The sequence below is a fragment of the Postia placenta genome (genome assembly GCF_002117355.1).
Source record: "Postia placenta MAD-698-R-SB12 unplaced genomic scaffold POSPLAscaffold_2, whole genome shotgun sequence".
In the NCBI taxonomy this organism is placed as follows: Eukaryota; Fungi; Basidiomycota; class Agaricomycetes; order Polyporales; family Adustoporiaceae; genus Rhodonia; species Rhodonia placenta.
Genome location: NW_020169833.1, coordinates 3,241,458 through 3,264,235, shown reverse-complemented (window position 1 = coordinate 3,264,235; position 22,778 = coordinate 3,241,458). Strand labels below are relative to the sequence as shown.

General features: G+C 55.3%; 6 protein-coding genes across 6 annotated transcripts; 4 read left to right on the top strand and 2 right to left on the bottom strand.

Annotated features, from left to right (window-relative positions):
* Positions 1-284: 284 nt before the first annotated feature.
* Positions 285-2,841, bottom strand: POSPLADRAFT_1064830 (hypothetical protein). The gene is made up of 11 exons (XM_024481858.1): positions 2,715-2,841; positions 2,474-2,569; positions 2,345-2,421; positions 2,155-2,288; positions 1,602-2,001; positions 1,464-1,551; positions 1,269-1,407; positions 797-1,216; positions 683-739; positions 601-629; positions 285-549 (listed from the first exon to the last, which is right to left on the bottom strand). Exons 1-11 carry the CDS (start codon positions 2,820-2,822, stop codon positions 541-543), a joined length of 1,557 nt encoding a protein of 518 aa, XP_024343475.1. The 5' UTR covers positions 2,823-2,841; the 3' UTR covers positions 285-540.
* A 1,653-nt stretch (positions 2,842-4,494) lies between these two features.
* Positions 4,495-5,681, top strand: POSPLADRAFT_1038692 (hypothetical protein; the record flags this gene model as incomplete). Its single annotated transcript, XM_024477427.1, has 6 exons — positions 4,495-4,498; positions 4,647-4,885; positions 4,943-5,047; positions 5,118-5,229; positions 5,294-5,418; positions 5,479-5,681. 6 exons carry the CDS (start codon positions 4,495-4,497, stop codon positions 5,530-5,532), a joined length of 639 nt encoding a protein of 212 aa, XP_024343474.1. The 3' UTR covers positions 5,533-5,681.
* A 423-nt stretch (positions 5,682-6,104) lies between these two features.
* On the top strand, positions 6,105-10,573 carry POSPLADRAFT_1064828 (hypothetical protein; the record flags this gene model as incomplete). The annotated part of the gene is made up of 6 exons (XM_024481857.1): positions 6,105-6,257; positions 6,328-6,389; positions 6,558-6,867; positions 6,969-7,083; positions 7,148-8,432; positions 8,485-10,573. 6 exons carry the CDS (start codon positions 6,105-6,107, stop codon positions 10,571-10,573), a joined length of 4,014 nt encoding a protein of 1,337 aa, XP_024343473.1.
* Positions 10,574-10,829: 256 nt separating this feature from the next.
* POSPLADRAFT_1166647 (hypothetical protein) lies at positions 10,830-12,989 on the bottom strand (the record flags this gene model as incomplete). The annotated part of the gene is made up of 9 exons (XM_024487929.1): positions 10,830-10,979; positions 11,040-11,158; positions 11,215-11,650; positions 11,705-11,965; positions 12,021-12,216; positions 12,269-12,431; positions 12,486-12,766; positions 12,822-12,873; positions 12,924-12,989. 9 exons carry the CDS (start codon positions 12,987-12,989, stop codon positions 10,895-10,897), a joined length of 1,659 nt encoding a protein of 552 aa, XP_024343472.1. The 3' UTR covers positions 10,830-10,894.
* A 375-nt stretch (positions 12,990-13,364) lies between these two features.
* Positions 13,365-19,539, top strand: POSPLADRAFT_1044043 (hypothetical protein; the record flags this gene model as incomplete). The annotated part of the gene is made up of 7 exons (XM_024478449.1): positions 13,365-14,534; positions 14,631-14,806; positions 14,857-15,881; positions 15,931-16,415; positions 16,470-16,684; positions 16,746-18,013; positions 18,068-19,539. The coding sequence occupies 7 exons, from the start codon at positions 13,365-13,367 to the stop codon at positions 19,537-19,539; spliced, it is 5,811 nt and encodes a 1,936-aa protein (XP_024343471.1).
* A 1,211-nt stretch (positions 19,540-20,750) lies between these two features.
* Positions 20,751-22,084, top strand: POSPLADRAFT_1132993 (hypothetical protein; the record flags this gene model as incomplete). Its single annotated transcript, XM_024484283.1, has 3 exons — positions 20,751-21,217; positions 21,251-21,417; positions 21,831-22,084. 3 exons carry the CDS (start codon positions 20,751-20,753, stop codon positions 22,082-22,084), a joined length of 888 nt encoding a protein of 295 aa, XP_024343470.1.
* Positions 22,085-22,778: the final 694 nt, after the last annotated feature.

Here is a 22,778-nt window from a genome sequence, read left to right as displayed (position 1 = left end):
ACGGGTCATTGTCTGATCAAGTACAATCGTTCATCCTAGAGCGTCGTACTGGCACTGCAGCCTGCACGTACCTTGCATGGTCCACACAGAGACCCTTTTGCGTGCCCCTTATGCCAGAGTGCATATACAATGTATCAGAGAAAGACCTCGCGACATCTACATGGCTTTTCATTGGTCACAGGCAGACTATGATTGTTGAAGCTCAAGAATATAGCTCAGACAGCCTCCATCTGACCGAGTCGAGGCATCGGGTAAACAAGGCTTTAGATATTACACGAAATTTTCCTGAACTTCTGCTGTCTATATTGCTTCGGTATGTGTGATGCTAGTGCCAATACATGAAGACGCATTGTGCGAGTTCGCATTGCCACCATGCAATAAGTGTATATGCGCAACTCCAGTCCGATCTGCTGTAATCCGGAAACCCAAAATATCGTTCTAATACAACGCGGTTGTATCATGAAGGGATACGCAGTGTCCACGCAGGGTATATAGGTTTAGATATTGAAGACGCAGAGCTTGTAACGCGCGTTGCGACGTTTACAGTTCCTAGAAGGGAACATGAGTAGAGGGGTGGAGGATAAACCCAAGGCAACTCACGGTCATGGTCAAGTTTCCGGAGAGCAACCCTACGCCCATTTATCAGCATTCCTGTCGGGTCAACGTCCACAAATTCACTCACTGTTCTCCAACACACAGCCATCTGGAATGTCGATACGCTGGCCTTCGTTTGCGACAACTGCGCACATCGTTAGCCGTTAAATCGATACCACTACTCACGAGACGGGCCACCCACCGATTACAGTCCCCCGGAGAGTGACGTTGCGTCCAAAGTACACATCGCCCGTCACCGTCAGATGGTCCAATTCAATGATCTTCGGGATCTTCTTGAACCGCTTCTGGAACTGCGCGATCTTCTTGAAGTGGTCGCCCAGCTTGATCACCGGTGTAGTCCCGAACATGCGATTCTCGTTGATGACGAGCTCCCCATGCTCGAGTGAGTAGATGTCGGACTTGATGAGCAGCAGGTCGGAGCAGCTCTTGACGGGCAGGAAGCGCGAGCGCGGGACGTTGACGCCGTGTGCGTTGCGGAAGTGCTTGATCGCGGCACCAGCCGCGGTCTCGAGCTGAACGACGGCCTGTCCGTCGTCTGTCGTCTTGGGATTGACAATGATCTCGAGCTCCATGCCCTCGGTCTCCATGATGCGTTTGAGCGCTAGGTAGCCGCCATCAGTTTCTTGCGCCGCTTTGAGTCGGAATACACCCACCCTTGAGGTTGATCCACAAGTTGTTCGTGTTGAAGATCTTGAACTTCCGCACAGACTTGAAATCCTCGACGTGCTCTGACGGCACCTGCGCGATTTCGAGCAGCTGGATGTTGCCCTCGTAGTCGATGAGTGTACCACCCTGGACGTCCGGAAGGCGTCAGTTATAATCGCTTACGCGCCATTCAAAGCCCATACCTTGACGTCGGCTTTCGTCTTATCCGTGACTTCCATGATGAACTCTGCCTGCGAATCCACCATGTGCTGGAGGATGTTCTGGTCAACACTGCGAACGCGTCAGAACCGCGGCTTCGACTTGCAGCGTCGAGCACCTACACAGCACCGAGATTGTCCGAATTGGACACGAACAAGTACTCCTTGCCCTCCGCGAGTAGCTGGTCAAGGACACCCGAATGCAGGAGCGCGTTGTACAGGTCACCGTGACCGGGCGGGTACCAGTGCTTCTTGTCGTCGTTCGCGTTCTTCGGGCACGGCATCAGCGTCTCCTTGTAAATACGCGGGTACCGACTCTGGTTGAATGTCGTGATGCGCAGCTGCTGGTTCGCATACTTCTTGATAATTCGCAGTGTGTCCTCGTGCGTGTTGAAGGACGTCATGAGGATGAGCGGCACGTCGATGCGGTGCGTGGTGTTGAGGTGCTCGATCTGGCGCACGGTAAGATCGAGGAAGGTCATGTCGTCCTTGACCTCGAGCGCGGACTTTGCGCCGGTCATACCTGCATGGGTCTCAGAGTCAGTATGCGTTCTGCACCCACCAGGCAAGGCACGACGCGAGGTATCCTACGTGCTAGCGCATCATGGCCACATTGCAGACCCCGCACGCAGAGATGACGGCATGCTATATCGACATTGCACAGGGACCGACTTACCCATGGAGGTACCGAGACCGCCATTGACCTTCAGCACGGCAAGCTTGTTCAGCAGCTTCGGGTCGATCTCCTGCGGCAGCTGGTCGTACGGGACGATCTGGTCTGCGCCAGGGGACTTGATGCGATCCCAGTCGCTGGAATGCGTCGCCCGTAAGCGTTCCGAGTGAGATTAATTGTGGGGGACACGCACAGCTCCTTGCTCTGCGCCTTCTCTGCGAGATAGCGCGTGAAGAGATAGAAGAACGACTGCATCTCGGTGTCGAAGGCCTGCGCGCGATTATAAATAGATTGACCGCGTCATTCTCGCCATCTCGCGTACCTTCTTTGTCGCATGGTCTGAGACGGTGTTCACGAGCCGATTCAGCTCGTTGCGCATGTTCTTGGTCGCGACGCCTGTCGTCGCGCTCTTGAAGTGCTGTTTGCGGCGGCGGCGGCACGCGTTGCGGATCACGGCGGTCAGTCGAGTCATTATCACACAGATGAGGGGGGGTACGCAGAGATATGAAAGCGGAGAGTGGCATGGTGCGGTGCGCAGGCGGGCCAGGAGGAGACATACATACCATGGCAGACACGCCCCTCGTGCGAGGCGTTTTCTCGTTCGGCGCGACGAGCGTCGCGTCCGACTTGTTGACACCGGTCATGCCGAACGTGTTCAGGAAGGAGGACATGGCGAGCTGCGCGTTCGTGCGGGCTGTGGAAGAGGGGGACACCGTACGCGATACTTGACTCGCGGCGGGCATATATCCACCCCGCGAACGCGTGCGCTTAGCGCGGCGTGCCCATCGATTGGTTCACACCAAGGCTTCCCGTGGCCATCTTACAACCGACAGTCGCGAGCGGGCTGGAACGCGGTGGGGGACTTGGGTTGCAGCCAAGGCACAACAGACAAATGATTCATGCAAGTATGTTTATTCGGAAGAACTATGGGCGTATTACAGGCGATCATGACATACAGCGACAGGACATGCCAATCGAATCGTCCCGCGCAGGTTTATTCAGGTCCAACGCGGTCGAGAAAAGAAACATACTCAGGAACCAGAGACTTACAAAGAAAATGGCGGGAAAACTATCCCCAGAAGACAGCCGGCGCCCTGTCGATTACTGTCAAGGTCGGACCGAGAGGGGCAAGGAGGACGTCGATGCTTCAGATCGAGTCTGCGATACTCACGCAAAGTGGCCAGGCCAAGTCCCTTGTCCTTCTTCCCGTCCACACGGATCGATTCTGCATGTCGATGCGAAGCCACCAAAGTAATCACCGCCAGGACACGGACTAGAACGGAGCAACGGATTGCCAGAGCAGCGGTCGCAAGGCGGGTGGGTGTTACAGACCGCCGCGGCGGAGAAGATAGCCTGAGGTAATGCATTCGCTGCACACAACACTCTGGGTTACCAAGCAGTGCAAGCAGCAGAAAGATTATGAAATACACGTGGAAACAAGGGAGAATGTCCTGGTAACCTGCCATATTAAATGTAGTCGAGTAGTCGCGGCGAGATCCAGGCGCGGTCCAGTGGACACGGATCGTCTCGACGCCCGCGTGGGACTGGGATCTGTTGCGAGGATATTTGTGTGGCCGACTGATGGGTGGCCAGAGCGGCGGCTGTGAGTGGAGTCGGTCCTTGTTACAAACCTCGAGAGCAGACGAGACAAGGGTGAGAAGAAGTCTGTGCAGCCGTTCCATACACCGTCGTGAAAAGCGGATCAAGATGGTACCTTCGTGTCAGACGAGTCCCACACTGGCAACAACAGCATCGGGGTGGTCTCACAGCGAGCTCATACCGAAACAGCGTATGAAGATCGTCGCTAGATCAAGGGCAGTGCAGCGTCCCTTCATGAAAATATAAGAGGGTTCATTTCGGAGCTTGGCGAGCCGGCGCCACGACAAAGCGACGAAGCTGAAGTTTTCAGAGCACTAGGCAGAGCATAAACGCCAGGACATAGAGTTAGATCCGGGGACACCGTCTGCGTCTAGAGGCTGTTCAGGCGAGTCGCCACAGGGTGCACAACATCTGTCGGAAGCGTATCATGTCCGTTGTAATGGTTTCCTCACTGGCAGATGTATGGAGCGCAGGACAGGATTTGCTGTCAGGGGGTACCGAAGCTGATTGGGCTTGCTCAGGACACTGAGTGTCGGGAAAACTGGAACATAGCGACGAACAGCTCGTTGTCCGCGATGCGGTCAAGGACTGACGCTACGAATGCAGTGGCGCGCCAGTGGCTGAGTGGCGGGACGACCGGTCGGACCCCAAATGCGATCAAACCTTATTCTAGAACTGTAATCACACACATCCACGGGTCTGTAGTGCCTTCGGTGCCCCAGCCTCAAGCCTCAAGACAACGACATGGGTCAGTGCTGCTCGTATTTTCTATGATAATAAATGTGTTGCTAACGGACCTGTCTCTTCTTCCGCCCAACCGTTACTTGTCATTGAATGTTGACACTGTATCGTTGCGTTTCGTTGATTTGGGCGTACAAATACTCGGCGACATGCAGGTATCTCCCGTAGTTCTCGGCACAAACGCTCCGCCACGGGGGCCCAGCGCCCCCACTACCGCAAGAAGAGAAAATTCGAGCTCGGCCGTCAGCCCGCAAGCACGAAGCTGGGCCCGAAGCGCATCCACACCGTGCGCGTGCGTGGAGGCAACCTCAAGTACCGTGCACTCCGTCTCGACTCCGGCAACTTCGCATGGGGCAGCGAGCATGTGACACGGAAGACGAGGATCATCGGTGTCGTGAGTATATAGGGTATACTCAATCTGAAAGCAGCGCATGCTGAGCGACGCGGATAGGTGTACAATGCGTCGAACAACGAGCTTGTACGAACGAACACCCTCGTGAAGAGCGCCATCATCCAGATTGATGCGACGCCCTTCCGCCAGTGGTATGAGTCTCACGTACGTCCCTGCATTTTTCAGGAGATACAACAAATCTGACCTGGAACAATATGTCCATTCTGGGTTATAGTACGCGCAGCCTGTGACGAAGCGCGGAGCGAAGAAGGATGTTGCCCCTGAGACGGCAGAGGAGAAAAAGCTCTCGAACCATGTCCAGCGCAAGCTCGAGGAGCGTAAGAAGGGTCAGTAGTGGCGGTGCCCTGTGCCTATGAGTGTGTCAGGCTAACTCATCGTTGGTATGCCCAGATGCGAAGGTCGACACGCTGCTGGATACGCAGTTCGCGGCCGGGCGATTGTACGCCGTCATCAGCAGCCGGCCGGGACAGTCGGGGCGCGCAGACGGATACGTGCTGGAGGGCAAGGAGTTGGAGGTGAGTTGCCTATCTGGGTGTTCTTTGGTATTGCAGTGGCTGATCAAGCGACGGGTACAGTTTTACTTGAGGAAGCTCAGGAGCGGCAAGCAGAAGCACGCACATGGAGCGTAGAGAGAGGCGCTTTGGTATGCTGTATCTGCAGCGAGCGGTGGCGGGTGGGAGCGCACGCATGGGAGACACGAAAACTACTGCACTATGCCCGTCTCGATTCCGATGCTTTTTGTGTTGTGTATGACCAAGTATGAGCTTGCCCATGTGAATGTGATGCGCGTGCAGTGTGAAAGGCGGTGGCCGCGGTGGCGACGCTGAGAGGGGAAACAAATGGCGAGCGCCAGCAACAGTGGTCCTGTGATGTCAGAGACCAAAGCAGGCAAGCACAGCAGGCCACACGGCCTCAGCGGTGGCACCCAAACGGCGTCTGTCCGTATAAAACCCGCCGGCACGCGACAGGGGTCGTTCAAGACGCGTGCTCCCAGCGCTACAGCGTCTCCCTCGCGTCTCCTCTCTTCTGCCGTTCCGCTTATTCCTTCGTCACGCTCCGCGACGTTCACAGTGTGCCCCCGCCGCTGTACTTTCCTGCTCTCTGCACGCGCCGATACGTGCTGAGCTCAATGCCACAGGCAGCCGCGAGCGCCAGCTCGTCGTCCCGCCACCAGGTATGGCGCCCCACCAAGGTTATGAACATGCGCGACCTTTCGCGCGACGACGACTTCCTCTCCCACCTACTCGTCGAGAAACTCGGTACCGGCGCTGCACCCCTCGTCGTCCATAAGATGGACGCCGGCCGCACCATCCCCAAGGCCAACCCCGACTCGCTGATGCAGATCGTCAGAACAGTGAGCACCCCTTTCCGCGCCGGCGACGCTCGCGGAGCGTGCTTGGACTGACGGATCCCGCGATGCACAGCTGGTCACTGCCAAGGGGCCCCCGCAGGCCGCGATACGCGTCGCAGTCGACGAACTTCTCACGTATGTCGCCATTGTCTTCTATTCGTTACGTATTCGCTCACCGCGTATTCAGCCTCCCCGCCGTACGATACTACCTTAAGGGATACGACCAGAAACAAGTTAATGCGTTTGCCACGTATGCGCGTTCGTTATATCGATGCACTGCCACTCATATATGCGCCGTTTCAGGCATGCCTCGCGTTATTTCGAATTATATCTCCCCACAGGCTCTATTGAGATCGCGCATACATCGCGCTATTCACACAAGACTGGAAAATCCGAACTATGCATCCTCGCGACGCGCCCGCTCAACACAGGCACTGTCATTACAGAGTTGAAAGGGTCGATGGCCGACCTGACCGATGAGGAAGACATGGAACTAAAACGCATCGACGCGACGTGTGTCGATGGTGTGCAGATCCGAAGAGACTTCAGCGTCATTCATTCAAAGCAATTGAAGAAAAACCATCTTTTTTTAGGCCCGGCGCGGTTCGTCAACGTGAGTCTCTTTCTCGGTTCATTTGCCCTAGCTCCACTTGTGCTCTTCCGGGATGCGAAGATATCCGACTTACGTCCTTCCTTGCTTCTGTGACGTGACAGCACGACTGCGACCACAATGTCGAGCTCTTCCGTGAAGGGCGGTACATCACTTTCCGAGTCATCAAGCCCATCGGAGTTGGGGAGGAAGTCACCGCGCACTACGGAGATGGCTACTGTAAGTGTTCCGTCCACTTGGCTTCCTGATGCGTGCATGGAACTGACACTGCCTGATCCCGCAGTCGGCCGGGACAATCGACATTGTCTCTGTGAGACGTGCGAAAAGCTCGGGCGGGGCGGATACGCTACTGACGCCGAAGACGACGAGGCCTCCGATTCTGGCCCAGGGTCGCCGTTGCAGCCCCGCGGACGTCGCGCTGCCCCCAGTGTTGACTCGGACTCAGACTCGGAGGAAGAAGAGGCTGTGGTCGTTAACGTGAACGCACGCAGTACGCGGCGCGGGGTGTATGCGGTCGTGAAGGACAAGGAACGCATCAAGGGAAAGGGCAAAGAGAAGGCCGCGGCGTCTGAGCTCGTGGAAGGTGCGGAGATCGAGCTCGAGGCGGAGGTCGAGCAGGACATCTCGTCGGACCTGACGTCGCTCCCCCCGTCGCGTTCATCGGCGCCCGTTCCCCCCTCGAAAGGCAACGGACTTATGACACCAGAACCGGATCCTCAACTACAGGAATGGCTTCGTGGCGTTGGCGCAGAAGGCGCATCTGTTCCGTCCACGCCGACGAAAGGTGGAATGCGCGGAGCGAGTACGAGCACGAGCGTGCTGTCGACCCCGACAAGCTTCCGTTCCGTGATCGCGACGCGCGCACAGAAAGCAAAAAAGGCCGCGACCGCTGAGGATGATGTTGCGGAGGACGAATTACCGGATGCCAGTGCCAGTGTCAATGTCAGTGTCAGTGCAAGGGGCTCTGGACGTGGACGAGGCCGGAGGGGCAGAGGCAGAGGATTCCGTGGACGAGGCCGTGGTGGACGCTCACGAGCGGACATGGATCAGCCCCGCCAGCTTGAGACGCCACCATTGACGGCGGAGTCGGCGTCGGTGTCCGTGGCGACGAGTATTCGGTCAAGCTCGCGCATACGCTCTCGCGGCGGGGACGTCACAAACCTCTCGCGCCTGACCACGCCTGTGCCAGTCAGCTCGTCCCTGTCTAGAGCGGTCGAGCCTACTGGGCGGAAAGACAAGGGCAAGGAGCGCGCGAGCGAAGAGTCCGAGTCTGAATCTGTTTCCGAAGATGGAGAGGACGAGCCGGAGCCGGAGCCTGAGATGCGGACATTGCGCCCGCGCGCGTCGCTTCACGGGCACCTGCTCGCAGCGCATGGATTGGAGCACCCGGTGATGGAGCGAGCAGAGGCGCCGCGGGGCGAGGATGGGAAGCTACTGCCGACATGCATAACGTGCCGGAACGTGCTACCAGTGATACATGTAGAAGGCAAGCCAGTGTGGGGGCTCGTGCTGGGACGGACGGGCAAGCGGGGTCGACCTAAAAAGAACATCGAGGCGGAGTGCCCTAGGTGCGTTGTTTTCCTCGATATATGCTGTCCCTATTGATTTTCTTCTTTGCAGGTGCCTGCGCCATAGTGAGATATACGGTCTCAAATGGCCAGAGCGTCGTCCTGGTGACAGGAGCAGTGCATTCCTTCCTACACCACGGGAGACGCGCAATTCCACCCCCATTACCCATTCCGCTCTTGCTGCTCTTGACCGCAAGTTGGCATTCGCAAAGCATGGATATGCAATGCCCAAGCGGCCTTACAAGCGCCGCAGGGAAGTTGAAGAGACTGAGGACGGCCCACCTGCCAAACGCGCCAAACCCATCGATAAGCCTGCGGCGACGAGCACAGGACGCCCGCGCGGCCGCCCTCCAAAACATCGAGTCGGAATGTCGACGAAGGCGAAACAATTACTCAAAGTCGACACACTCAAGGTTATACCCAAGGCTTCCCCTATTAAGGCTAAGGCGGCACCGGTTGCAAAGGCTAGCGCTAGCACTAACAGCGGCCGGCGCAGTGGACGCACGCGGGTTCCGAGCATCAAGCTGCGAGAGAGCGTACCCCCCAGATTGCGGTCGCAGTCGCGGGCTGGGCATAGCGCGAGTCGCCCGCCGACTTCCTCTTCGACGTCTGCGAGCGGTTCATCCTCCTCTTTGTCGGGGCCGGAGACTGAAAGTGTGGTGGGCAGCCTCATGGAGCCACCTAGTACTCCTGTGAAGCGAAAACGAGAAGGAGAAGGCGAAGAGGACAGCCCGAAGGTCATGACTCCTAAGTCGCTTGCTGTGGCGGCCCAGCCCCGAGAGTCGAACGGCCGCTTCGGGAAGAAGTCGCATACGAACGGGCGGTTCAAGCGGAATAATTCTGCGCTATCTGGTGCTGGCAGGCGCTCTCGACAGCAAAGGGCGCTGATGCGTCTGCGTCGACTCACCAAGAAAAACATCAGTACACCGAGATGTGACAACGAAATTCATCCTGGATCTGAAGGCAGCTCTTCAGACTTGGTTACTTCGGGAACGTCAGACGAGGCGAGCAGTCTGTCACGCAAGCGGCCCATAGAGGATGAAGGGGAAGACGAAGACATGGCTGAGTTGTCTGCCAAGAGGATTCGTATTGGCGAAGATCTCGAGGATCTTGATCTCGATGCTGTCTCCGATGGAGATCAAGATGAGGAAGAGGATGACGCTATGGGCGATTCAGAACCCGAGTATATGTTCCGTCCAGCATTGTTCTCGTCTCGAGGCAACTCTGGTGCAGGTCTTCTTTGTGCGCCAAATCCCATGTCCTTCGCGCGCCGCAAATGGTCCGTTACCCCCATCATCTCGCAGAACTCCGTCGATGGCGGACAGTCTTCAACAGACGATAATGACACCGACCTGCCTCCCACGCCTGAGGACGACCAGGATGCGCCCGTCGTCAACGCAGAAGAACTCGCGGAGCAGCTGGAATGCGCTGAGGATGAGGATGGAGACAGTGAACATACCATGTCTGTGTCTTATTCACGTCCTATCTTGTCCGCGCCTGCGTTGGGAGGCAAGTTGCTGAAACCTTCTCCTCACAACCTTGCTAGGCGCCGTTGGGCGCCGCCGCCGCCGCCAAAGGTTCAAGAAGAGAGAGCCAATGGGCTCCTCAATCGTTTTGGTGATTTGGAATATCCGTATACTTCCGACGAGGAGGACAACGATATAAGAGGTCCCGCGGAGGGGCTATTGGAACTTGCTAGGTCGCCGAAGTCTCCTATACTTGCTGCAAGGTCAAGTCGTGCGTCGACCATCTCCGATCTTAGTGCTCCTGCTGCACTGTTGGAGCTGTCGAGGACACCGAAGCCCACAGGCCCATCCTCGAATTCCCGCGGAATTTCCCTTGGATCAACAGGGTCCACCGGCAGCTCAGAGTTGGTTGTCGAACAACTAGTGAGCATGTCTCCTTCGCCGCGCCCTGCATCTTTAGGTTCGCCTTGGTCAGGGTCTCCTCGATCGATTGGCGGTACGCCAACGATCCAGCAGTCACCAAGCCTGCCATGGAAGCAGATTTCCATCCGGGAGGCTGACATTCCTTATCTGAAGGACCGCTCTCGTTCATTCTCCGCCAACCTACACAGCTCCCCTGTGACTTTCGAGCGTGCACGATGGTGTGATCCATCGTCTGAATCGGACTCTTCATGAAGTGAAGTCGAACCAAGATGTATTCCTAAGTATCCATAAACCCGAACGATGGGACTGACCGGTGGATGATGCTCTGCCATGTACTTCTTATTGATTCCTTATTGTACTATCACGATGTTCGACGTCCTACCTTATTCCCCACTCGTAGTTCTCCTTTGTATGTTACGTAGTGCTTCGCTCTTGGTGGCGACATGTAATCGCTAAACAGTCGGTATAGCCCAGAAAACAGAGGATTTTACATGCATTCAAGTCGATACCCATGTTGTCATCATGATCAGCATTATGATAGTTGAAATTATCGATACACTTCATGCTCTGCTTCTACTGCTGTCCTTCAGGCTTCAATGAACTGCGTCCTGCTCGGAGAATCTCATCCGTCGACAGTAGGTTGACTGCGATCACAGAACTAGAAGAAGCACCGGAATGAGCATCTTGAGTGATGGAAATGCAAAACACGAGCACATACCAAGAGTGCAACATTTGCCTTTTCACGCGGTAATTATCCCAAATGCCTTCTACGGTCGGATCGACTGGCTCGCCCGACTGCAGATCCAGGCCGACGACGTTGCCTTCTGCTTGCTCTTCCTGATATCCAAATCATCATCGTCAGAGCGGCACGGTCGACGAGCGCATATACACACCTGCAGTGCCACGACGACATCCTGGACATCAAACCCTCCGTTCGCCGCGAGAGTCTTGGGGATAACGAGCAACGCCTCCGCGAACGCCTGCACGCCCATCTTCACGCGGCCCTTCGCGCTCTTCTTTACGGGACCTGTGAGGTGCGCCGCGCACGCAACCTCGAACGCACCTGCGCCGGGAATGAGCGCCTCGTCCTCAACCGCGTTCTTGACCGCGCGTAGGCCATCGCGCAGTGCGTCCTGCGTCTGCTGGATCGTGTGCGGGTTCGGGCCCTTGATGAGCAGTGTGACGCTCTTCGGGTCCTTCACTTCCTCGATAAATGTGAACTTCTCTTCGCCAAGCGTGTGCTCGTATACGAGACCCGCCCACCCGAGGACGTCGGGTGTCAGGTCATCAACCGAGTTCTGCGCCGCACCGCCGCAGACGAGCTGCAGCCTGCGAGCACGAGATTTAGCGTTCATGAATATTAGCTACTAACGTGGTGCGCACCGCTCCATATTGCGCCGCTTGGCACGGCGGAGCGCAAAAATGCCGTTCTTCGCGAGGATGTCCAGGCTCAGCGGGTCAATGCCCTTTTGGTTGACGATGACGAAGTTCTTTTTCTTCTCATTCGAATCCACGGCTTGGTCGCACACAAGATTCTTCAACTCAACGACCTTCTTGACCTTTGCGTCCGTGAACCGTCGCTCCGACTCGACGAGCTTCTCTCGCTGTTCCGCAGACGAGTAGAAGAAGCCAGAGTTGACTTCACTGAAAGTACGGATGCACATCAGTCGGCGAGCGTTCAAATTGGGTAATCACGCACGTCTTCTCATATTCAAGACTGACGTTCAGGGTGAGGATGAAGGCATTCTCGATGCGTTTTGGCATATCGGGGTGCCTTGCGCCATGGTCGAGGACTAGACCGCGGACGAGCTGCGTTTCGGAAGCTGTTCGGTGCTGCATTTTCATGATCTCGATCATGTGCAGATCGATGGGTTCGCGGAACAGGCTGACGGAGTCTAGCCGGAACATCAGCACGGGATGAGCGTAACAGAGCGGTTTAATTCGCACCTGCGGATGGAGGTGGTGGCCGGATGGTCAGGACAGCATCAACAACGTCTGCGGCGAGCTGCTTAGCGAGCGCTGGGTGCAGTTTTGTTGCAAGAGAAGTGTGCGCGACATTGATAAGAGTCGCGCGATCGAGTTTTGACGGTCGCTTGAAGCTGTCCAGGAACTGCACAACACAGTTCAGCGAGAAGGATGCAAATAAAAGAGCATGAGCACGCACTACCAACGCCTCCTTCTTCGCAAGGTCGAAGCCCTCCGCGATCACAGTCGGATGTACGCCTTCCGAGATAAAACGGTCCGCTTGCTTTAGGAGTTCTCCGACTAGAAGAACTACCGAAGTCGTCCCGTCTCCAACTTGGTCGTCTTGTGCGACTGCCGTACGTGCGATCATGGCAGCTGTGGGGTTTTGAATCTGCATCTCGGAGAGCAGCACCTTGCCGTCCTTGGTCATTTTGATCTGCCCGGCACCGTCCACCAGCATCTTCAATGTTCCTCTTGGCCCTGCACATCTATTAATATCAGACATTTACGGACGCGGCAAAGTTTCGCGACGCACCAAGATTGCCTTTGACCACGTTCGCGAGCCCCATTGCGCCGGTGGTGTTCACCTGCCCTACGTATTCGTGACATTGCAAATGACAAATATACACTCACTTACCTGCAGCGCCGCGGCGCGGCGCACGCTCTCCGCCTTCGGATTGATGAGCTCGATGCTGGACGACATGAAAAGTATCGGAAGATGCACGCGTTGTGCATCTCTCTCTAAAACGAGGCGCCCATGCAGAGGCAATTACGTAATAATGCGGGTCACGCGTGTACGCGACGCGACGGCGATCGCAAGTGGCGGGACTGTGCTCTGAACGTGAACCACGACGCGGTCGCGTTTTGTTGCCCTGCGGACCGTTTTCTTGTGCTGTATGAATCGCAGGCGGGATTTCTGTCAAATAACTGCATACTCACATAAGTTTACGCAAGACAGTCGAAGAGAGTGAGCTTAGCAAACGTGAGTGTTTCTCGCTCACTTCACCACATCCAATTGGTCTCCACTAACATAGGCAACACGCAGGCTCTCCCATTTTTGCGACTCCTTGGGCGCAGAATGCAGCGATGTCAGTCCATTCCAGTCACCATCAATCCACATACAGCGTCCTCAGCACAACGCTACCTCCTTCGCACATCTCCCTCAAAACAAGATAAACTACCCGAGCAGAACGAGTCCGATCTCCTCAAGGCCATCCGTGCAACATTGCGAGGCAGTCGTGGCAGCTCCGACTCCATCATAAACTCAGTACGCTACCCCTCCAGCGACGACAGCAATGGGCACCGACATCCAACAAGTCCCGAGACTGTCACCGAAGACGAGCTCATGTGGGACACATTTACGGTGGTACTGAGCTCAGGAGGGATTATGCGCAAGAAATGGAGCTTTGAGGAAGAGGGGCAGCCGGTGCAGTGGGCATGCATGGGCTGGTTCGAGCAGCCAAGCGCAATGTCAGGATCGTCTTCGCTGCGGCCGGCGCACTACACGTACGACTATCATGAACAGTCAACTCCTGCAGCGGACTCCTCTGGTCGACCAGCCTTTGGCCCCTTTACTCGAGCCCAACAAGAACATAAGCGTGACCAGGAGCCCGCGACACGCGCGCGTGCCGTATTCATCTTTCTACGCAGCATCGGCAGGGTGTTCCTGCTAAACGGTGTGGACTATACTTTCCACCTCCCGTTCATTGTGCGCAGGGCATGGCCACTGAGTCCGCACGGCGTCATTATTCAACGGATACTGGACGCCTCTGAGCTTGAGGAAGCCAAGGCCTCTGGCGACACTCCGCTGCCCACTATCTTCACATTCCTTAATCCATTTGCAGAGCCCGGCGCTATGGGCCTCACAGAGAAGATAACGGGAGGCTTCCACTCACTGCGTCCCTCGGTCACACAGGACGAGTCGAACAAGTCGCTGAAGACGATCCCCGCGGAGGAACACATCCTCTTTGTATCGCAGCGCGGGCCAGACTCATCCGACGACATTGTAGTCACCATAGATGTGGGCAAGCGGCAGTTTTCTGTATGGCGCTACGCATTCATCAAGCCGAAGGATGTCGCCAGTCAGACGGGCAAGGTCGGCGCAGAGCCTGCGGTAGGCAAACGGATGCCCTCAACCGCGTCGCCTGTGCAGCACCGCCGAGTCACGAGCGCTGCCATCGGGACGGCCGAACAGCCCATGCGACCAGCGGCGCCTGCGCCCGCGCAGGGCCCACCTGCCGCGCATAATGTGCAACCAAACCTGACTGCGCCGAAGTCGATGGCTGCCGTAGTCGGTGCCGGTGCGATTGCCGTGGCGGACACGGACTCAGACTGGGGTGTGCAGGGCCGGGACCGGCGGAACTCGCTCAATCGGCACGAGCTGAGCCTGACGATGGACCGGATGCCACTACCTGGCGGACGGACCGATAGAGATATCGCAACTGACCCGGTCGACAGTGTACGGATGCAGGCCGCGTATTGGATGGAGAGACTGTACACGCAAGAGGTCTCGGAAGAGAAGTACGCCTGCAGTCTTTCCCCCTCACCCCAGCCGCTAACGGGAAGTGTAGTGCCAAAGCGTTCAAGGTAATATCATGCGGGCTATTTGACCAACGCTGGGATGGTAAGGAGAACCGCTCCCTGCTCGGTATCTGTACCGCCGCCACCCAGACGCTATACATCATTCGTATGGCGAAGCAGGGCGACAGGATGGTTGCAAGGAGCGAAAAAAACCTGGCAGCAATAAGCGTTGCCTCCGTCCGCGCAACACGCGAAGCTATTCGCGACCTGCTGATTGTCATTCCAGACGGTTCGCTAGGCATCCTGACACACGGTCTACAGTGGCTCCCCTTGGTGCTGGTACGACCATCGGAAGATAATCCACATGCAGCCTTCGATTATAATGTCCCGCAACAGCGCCCTCCCAAGCCTCAGCAGCCCCCCAGCAACAGGGTCGTTGCAGTCCTGGAAGTCGTGGACTCGTCTGGAACGCTCCTGTTCGCGGATAAGTCCAAAGCGCGCGTCACAATCGATCTTATGCCCCGGGACTTACTCACTCGCCAATGTCTCTGGATGCTAGCCATGGCTGTCCCATCGCCAGTCTTCTTTGCGCTGCATGCTATGTATCTGGATAAGTGGTCCCGCCGTGGCCGTGAAGCCTCTGTGGATGCGTCCTTCTCCGCATTCTCGGAGGCCCTGTTTGAGTTGTTCAGGAAGGATCCTCTAGATAAGGCGTCCGACACCGCAAACGCGAGCGACGTACCCAGCGACGTATGGCAAGTGCTCTCAAAGACTGCGTCGTCTTCTCGATTCCGTGAAGACTCTGTCTTGAGGAAGTTGCAGCTTCCTCCGGCTGTTCGCGCTGCAGCGCCGCCAAGATTGGCAGATAAATCGAACCTGTTCTTAGGACAGATTCTCGTGGCCCTACATCACGTAGCAGAAGACATGCGGCTCATGGTTCATAGGTATCACGAACTCCTCAGGCTAGTCCCGGTACTATACCAGATTGCTGTGACTGTCCGCCCCGAGTGGGCGGATTATTGGAAACGCTTATGCCCGACCGCCATCGAGACTTGGCCGTCGCCAAGCGAGACCCGTAAGTCCTCGTGAATACCGTTCTGTCTCGCCCTATCTAACGAACGCAGTTATGGACTACGTGACTGACCGCCTACCTGTGTGGCCGCCGGACGCTTCTGCCATTCTCTACGGACGCATCAACAACCCCGACTGGAACGCGGTCCTCATCGATAGCCACCATATTGCGCACGCGCCAGGCTCTGACAGCCCGTCCTTTGCCTTTGGCAGCTCTGAGCCGTTGACGCTCATGCGCCAATTGACCGAAGTATACAAATGTTTGACAGATAGCAAGGTTGCGGAGGGGCGGAAACGCGCTGAGAATGCTCTTAATGCTATGGTGAAGGCGCAAATTGGGCTTGATGTGATACAGCTACTGCCGCTTGGTGTTGCCGCCCCTTTGCGGGAGGCATGCAGGACCTGTCAGCTGGCGCCAAGCGGAGATTGGCCGATCTTCGCGTACAATCTCATCGGCCGTAATGACCTTGCGGAGGTCATGAGCCACTCCGCTGGAATAGTGCATAGCCGCGGATATCGCCCCGCAAGGGACTTCGTGGTGAGTAACCCTTCCGACAAGCAGTTGTCTATGACGGTCTCACTCCGCCCTTAGTACCCTTCCGTTATTCGCAAATCTATACACCAGCACATCGTGGACACCCAGAAAGCGATCACCGGCGAGCTTAGCGTCGTATCCGGCGTTGAGCTCGACCTCGACGACTTCACTCAAATACGGTTCGGCCAAGACAAACGTTTAGAGGAAGTTGGCCGCATGCTCTGCTCATCCACGGTACCAACAATTCGAGCGCTTGACCGGGCGGACCTTAGGTCAGTCCTCTCGACTCGTCTGCTTCTGCATCATACTGATCGGACACGATTATGTTTATAGTGAACATGAACAGGCGAAGGAGCATCAGCACCAGGTCATCCGCCTCGCGGAACGAACTCTGGCGCTACCCCTGGGTAGGGCACTCTTCACCTTTGGCTCCGTGCCCACCGTAACCCGTGAAGCATACGCAATACCCAACATTGAATATTCTGTTCGGCTGCAGCCGATGAACACCCTGATGACCCCAGAGTCTGGCAAGATCCCCTACGAATGTACTAGCTGGGGTGAGTTCCACAACGGCGTTGCTGCTGGGCTACGCATATCGTCTCAGTCAAGCACGGTGGAGAGTAGCTGGATCAAATTCAACAAGCCATCAGAGTTGACACCAGAACATGCGGGCTTCCTATATGCTCTGGGACTTACGGGCCACCTGCGCGAGATGCTGACTTGGCACACGTTCGGCTACTTAACCCCGAAACACGATATGACATCGATAGGTGTTCTCCTTGGACTATCCGCAGCCAACGTTGGAACTAGTAACAAACATGTCACGAAGTTACTCGCGGTACACACCCCTGCGCTCCTGCCAACTCCCAACGTCGACCTGAATGTACCCCTAATCACTCAGACCGCGGGTCTGATGGGCATCGGCCTTCTATACATGGGCACGAAGAACCGACGTATGGCTGAGGTCTGTCTAAATCAGATCAGCCGCAAGGATCTTTACCAGCCCGACCTCAGCAACGAATATCGTGAGGCGTATACTCTCTCAGCTGCCTTGGCATGTGGAATGGTCATGCTGGGCAAGGGCACGGCTATCCCAGCGGATTTGGCCATTCTTTCGCGCCTTCGTGTCCTCATTCACGGCGAAGGACACTCTTCTCTCAGTAGTCAGCATGTTCGTCCAACATTCGACATCAATCTGACTTCTCCTGCTGCGACGATTACCCTTGGGCTTATGTTCCTGAAGACAGGACGTCGAGATGTCGCTGATATTCTGACAATTCCAGACACGCTTCTAGCTCTGAACAGTATCCAACCAAGCTTCTTACTCCTGCGTATCATTGCCAGATGTCTTATCCTATGGGATACGATGACTCCGACGAAAGAATGGTTTTACGCACAAATCCCTCCTGCCATCCTGACCGCAGTCCACGCAGGCGCACAGGGAAAAGCTGTCGACGACGCATACGAATTGGCGTACTACAACATCTTAGCAGGACTCTGTTTCGCAATTGCCCTGAAGTATGCTGGAACCGCTAGAGAAGAGGCGTACATCCTGATCATCCAACACTACGACGTATTTAGTCAGATAGCGTACACGAACAGTAAGTTCTCGTCATGAGTAGATATGGATCAGACCTCTAAGTGGGCTCCTACAGGTGCCGCTTTCGACCAGAGAATCAAACGTGCAGCCATTCGTGATGGACTCAACCTGATCTCAATATCCCTTAACATGGTCATGGCCGGAACGGGTGAGATCAACTGTCTACGCCGACTCAGGTATTCTTACGGGATGTATAATCAACCCATCCGCTATGGCACCCATCTCGCAACACATATGTCTCTGGGTCTACTATTTCTGGGCGGTGGTCGCTTTACTCTCGGCACGTCGGATGCTGCAATTGCATGCATGGTCATCGCTTTCTTCCCACGGTTCGCTCATGTCTCTTCTGACAACAAGAGCTATCTCCAAGCATTCCGTCACTTGTGGGTGTTGGCGGTCGAGCCAAGGTGTCTCATTGCGCGTGATGTGGATACCAAAGAGGTCGTCTACCTTCCTGTCAAAATCAAGGTCAAGGACGGCAAAGATGTCGGAACCACACAACTCATCTCCCCGACTCTAATTCCTGACCTTGACAGATTGCTGTCCATCAGGGTTGACACACCTCGCTACTGGCCCTTCTATTTGGACATTGCGAATTATCCACGACACAAGGAATCCCTCTTGCGCAATCAGACGCTCTTCGTGAAACGACGGACAGCCTTTCTCAGTTACAGGGAGGACCCCAAGGGTAGCCGAAGTCTCTTCGTCCGGTCAGGCTCCTCTACAGGCGATGCAGCGACCCTCGACTTTCCGCAGTTGACGGACGCAAAGGCGCACCCTGCCAGTGATCTCCATCACTTCATCTCGTCATTCTCCAATGATGTCTTGTTCCTGGCATTCGCTGACCGTTTCTGCCGGGACGATGGCGAGACCAACCAAGAGCGATTGCTGCATGCTTACTGTCATGCTAGTCTCATGGACAGCATCTTACAGGATAAGGCACAGACCATACAAGCCCACCTCACGATACACCGTTTCCGCACGATGTCTTCTGGCTCGCAATACTTCAATTTGCGGATGCAGGATCTTCGCTTCGCTACGGACTTCTACAGCAAGATCTTCGATAGACGGTTCAGCGGGAGAGCAGAGAACAACCCGCGACCACCACTCATCCGCGAAGGGTCCTTGTCTGGTGCAATGTTCGCCCTCGATAGCCAGTTGAACGCTATTCGGGATAGCCCAGCCTTTCTGGCGCTTCTCGCTCGGTACGCGAATGGAGAAACAATACCAGCGTTTCCGGCAGGGTCACCCGAAGAGACCATGTGCCGTCACTTGGCATGGTACCTGCAACGCAACAGCGTGCCTGTATCTTACATTCTCCTTGTCCTCAAAAGACTGGCTAACCGGGCGCACGAACAATGCCTCGGACCACCACCCCCAGAGGGCACGTCGAATGCTGCAATTCTCGATCTTGGAATCAAAGAGGTCCTACATGCTACCGGCACTCAGATGACGACAGCAATGGGATCAGGATGGTCGATCCGCTCTCTCGACGAAATCATTGCATCATGGAACAGCACGCGTTAATCAAAATGTTACTCTCGCCGGACTCACTGTGTACTCGTCTGCTAACACTAGGAAATTTGTCTCTTGCATTACCTGTAGCCATACCCATTTGTATTGATACCTCCGGCTTTGCTGAGATTCGTACTGCGAAAATCTCCTGACTGCGAGAAGCATGACGTCCACCGTTATTCAAACCGTACTAGAGTGCGCCACAGTGACATAGTGTTCATTCATTAGTGCTGGGAGGTCATCAAGATGCGGTAGCTTGTGTGAACTATCCTATGCCTGCTCTCGGGGTTTAGGCCTTTAGGACTTGTGCCCGTTGTATAACTAGATACGAGAGTCAGGCCAGGCTCTTAAAACCAGCCGTCCGTGAGTTCACGCTCCTACATTTTAAAGCGCAACTTCATGTGAGGGAATGGTAACTAGTGTAATTATGTATACCGTGATGAATGGTACTTACCATATATTATGTTTAGGATGGACAGCTACCTATGTTGGCTTGCCTTCGAGTCAAGGTTGCCGGATGGTGATTGAGCTCCTGTTACTTCCACAGCGGTAGGAAGGAGTCTGGGCTCACATGCGCGCGCAGAAGAGCACGGATGAGAACGTATAGGGGGTAGATCGCTAACTGCGGGAAGTCCAGCTTTTCTGGTCTAGTCCGCGCTCTTGGGTTGTGGAGCTGCTTTCGACAGATCAATTCAGTGCGCATGAACGCCGACCTGCTCAGACGTAATTTCCGCTGGTCGCATGATCATTTGACGACTCTTTTCAGGCTCGGAGGTTGTGGTCAGCCGTGTTACCGAGGGTATTCCATTGAGATGTTGCGTCCAACTACAGGTGTATCAATTCGACTTTGAAAGGATAAGTCATTTTTTCGTGCATTCCCTGCATCCCTGGTTTCATATATGTCAGACGGCCATATATCAATTCCGTTGGCCCTGGAGTGCGTCTGAATATAAATACCATGGTTCTCATGGCTGCAACGTATCGCATCTCAACGAGTCCCTCATCTCTCGCCGGTTTATACGTTGTACTCAACGAAACACCAAGACCGCTGCCTCCAGTCGCGCGCCTAGCTCCACCGTAATTGTGCGTTATAGTCGGCGATGAATCGTAAACTGACCCGTTACCGCACACAGTCCCTCCGAATTCCACAGTAACCGCTAAACGTTCTCCTGTTCGTATATTTCCCGGTGAGTCTTAGGCTTCTCGCATTTGCAGACAATACAATGACACCCAAGCGCTCTATCCCGCCGTATGTCACTGGCTTCATTAATCCAAGGTCGTCTGGTGACGAGGTGTACATCTTCAAAGACGATAAATATGTCTTGATCCATTTCCATACGTCCACTTTGAGGGACACTCTTCTGTCTGGACCTCATTGCATCACAGACGATTGGGTGTCGTTGAAGCATGTAGGCTTCTCCTGCATCGACGCGGCCATCCCCAATCCGAGCACCCCTAACCAGGTCTTCTTCTTCTTCCAGGACCGCTACGTCCTCGTAGAGGTCTGTTCCAAACCTGGCGCCCACGACGACAAACTCATCGACGGACCGAAGAACACCCTCATCGAGTTCGCCAACCTCCAGGGGCCCCAGTTCGGGACTCCGGATGTCACGTTGCAGATCGCCTGGCCGGCTGACGACGGCTACTACTGGGTGTACTTCTTCAAAGACACCGAGTGGCTTCAATTTAAGTTCAAACCTGGCGCGGACGGTCATGGCGTGAGCGTCGGGGAGAACGCGTCGGGCGCGAAGGACATCGATAACATTTGGCCATCACTGAAGAAGTCCGGGTTCGAGACGGTCGACATGGCGTTTCCCAAGCCGGGAGGCGACGGACACGAGGTCTACTTCTTCAGTGGGACACAATATGCAAGGATCTGGTATCAGTCTGGTGAGTCACCGACATACAGCACAAATGCCACCTACTGACTCTTTCTCCGTCGAAAGGCCAATATAATGACGAAGTCAAATCAGGCCCACACGACATTGGAAGCTGGTGGCCTTCGCTTCGCCAGGCAGGCTTGTACTAGAAGAAGAGTTGGTCTCTTTCTTGCCCTCACGCGATAGCCTTGTATCACCTCACGCTCATCTGGCCGCGGTGAACCGCATGCGCTGGAGAAGTTAGCTACGTCATGTACCGAGATTGGTTGTAATATATTGCCATGCTACCATGTCCATCTTCTCTATATGCGCAGGATTTGTCGGATGCTCTACCATGACCACAATCTTCTGGCCCTTTATGTGAGGCCCAAGCGGATGCGAAGCGATTTTCCCTCCGCCGTGATATGCAGCTTGCCTCCGCAGCCTGGCAGTTCATCGGTGTCCCACTGCCAGTATTTGAAGTAACCGAAGCCTTGGACCTCTTGGTAGTGTTTATGATCCAATGCGAGGGGCTACTTTATGTACGCTTCACTGGATTTGAATACGATGGCGATGAGGAATTGGTAGTAGCGGGCAGCGCGAAGGACGACGGTGTAGACGTGGACGACGGCGTTGTGGACGAAGTTGCCTGTGAGGAAGGGGGGAGGACCCGTCCGCGATTACAGTCGCACTGGTAGGACTCTGCCCAGCACAGTTTCGTCATGTGCGGCCATACATTTTGTTACTGAATAATATGGCTTGTAAGGCCAAAGCACAAAAGAGAATGTTGTGGCATTGGCACGTGTATGCGCTGCTCACTCACCTGTGCGGGTATCTTACGACTTTGCGCAGCTCGTCTCCAACGAGCTTCCCTTGAGGGATTGTCAGGTCCGCTATGCACTATGAAACTGGACGTGTGGAGGGTGTGCCTCGAGGGCCTACACGATGCGTAGTAGGCCTTGAGGCTTGCTGAGAGTGCGTCGGAGAGCTTTGCGTCTGTCTGGTAGTCGGTGGACGCGATCATGCCTCGTCTACCGCTGGAAGATGCGTATCTCCCGTGCGCACCTCCGTCAAACGTGTCGGTCTTGCTCTTCCCAAGGTGCCCACCGACTGCTACACTTATCTGTAGCCTTCCACTCCTATTTTGTGAATGTGTAGCGGAGAGACCAGATTGTCGCCGCATCTACGGGGTAGCCTACTTTCCAGGGAAAGAGCACACCACCAGAGCCACCGCGGCGTCTCCAACAGCCACAATCTTAGCCACAAAATATGGGCGGCAATCATTTGATGCACTGTCAAGGTCTCACATAAGCACAAACGTTCTGACTGGTAATCAAATTGACTGGTGCCCAAATAACAGGTTATTTGGAAAAGTTCGAGCAGCGTAAATAC

Excerpts from the sequence above, each read along its gene's own strand:
- POSPLADRAFT_1064830 (XM_024481858.1), bottom strand. The coding sequence starts at position 2,822 with ATGTCCTCCTTCCTGAACACGTTCGGCATGACCGGTGTCAACAAGTCG. Across the intron at positions 2,289-2,344 it reads AAGGCGCAGAGCAAGGAGCT|CGACTGGGATCGCATCAAGT; the intron begins GTGCGTGTCCCC and ends GACGCATTCCAG. Across the intron at positions 1,552-1,601 it reads TCGGACAATCTCGGTGCTGT|TGTTGACCAGAACATCCTCC; the intron begins GTAGGTGCTCGA and ends ACGCGTTCGCAG.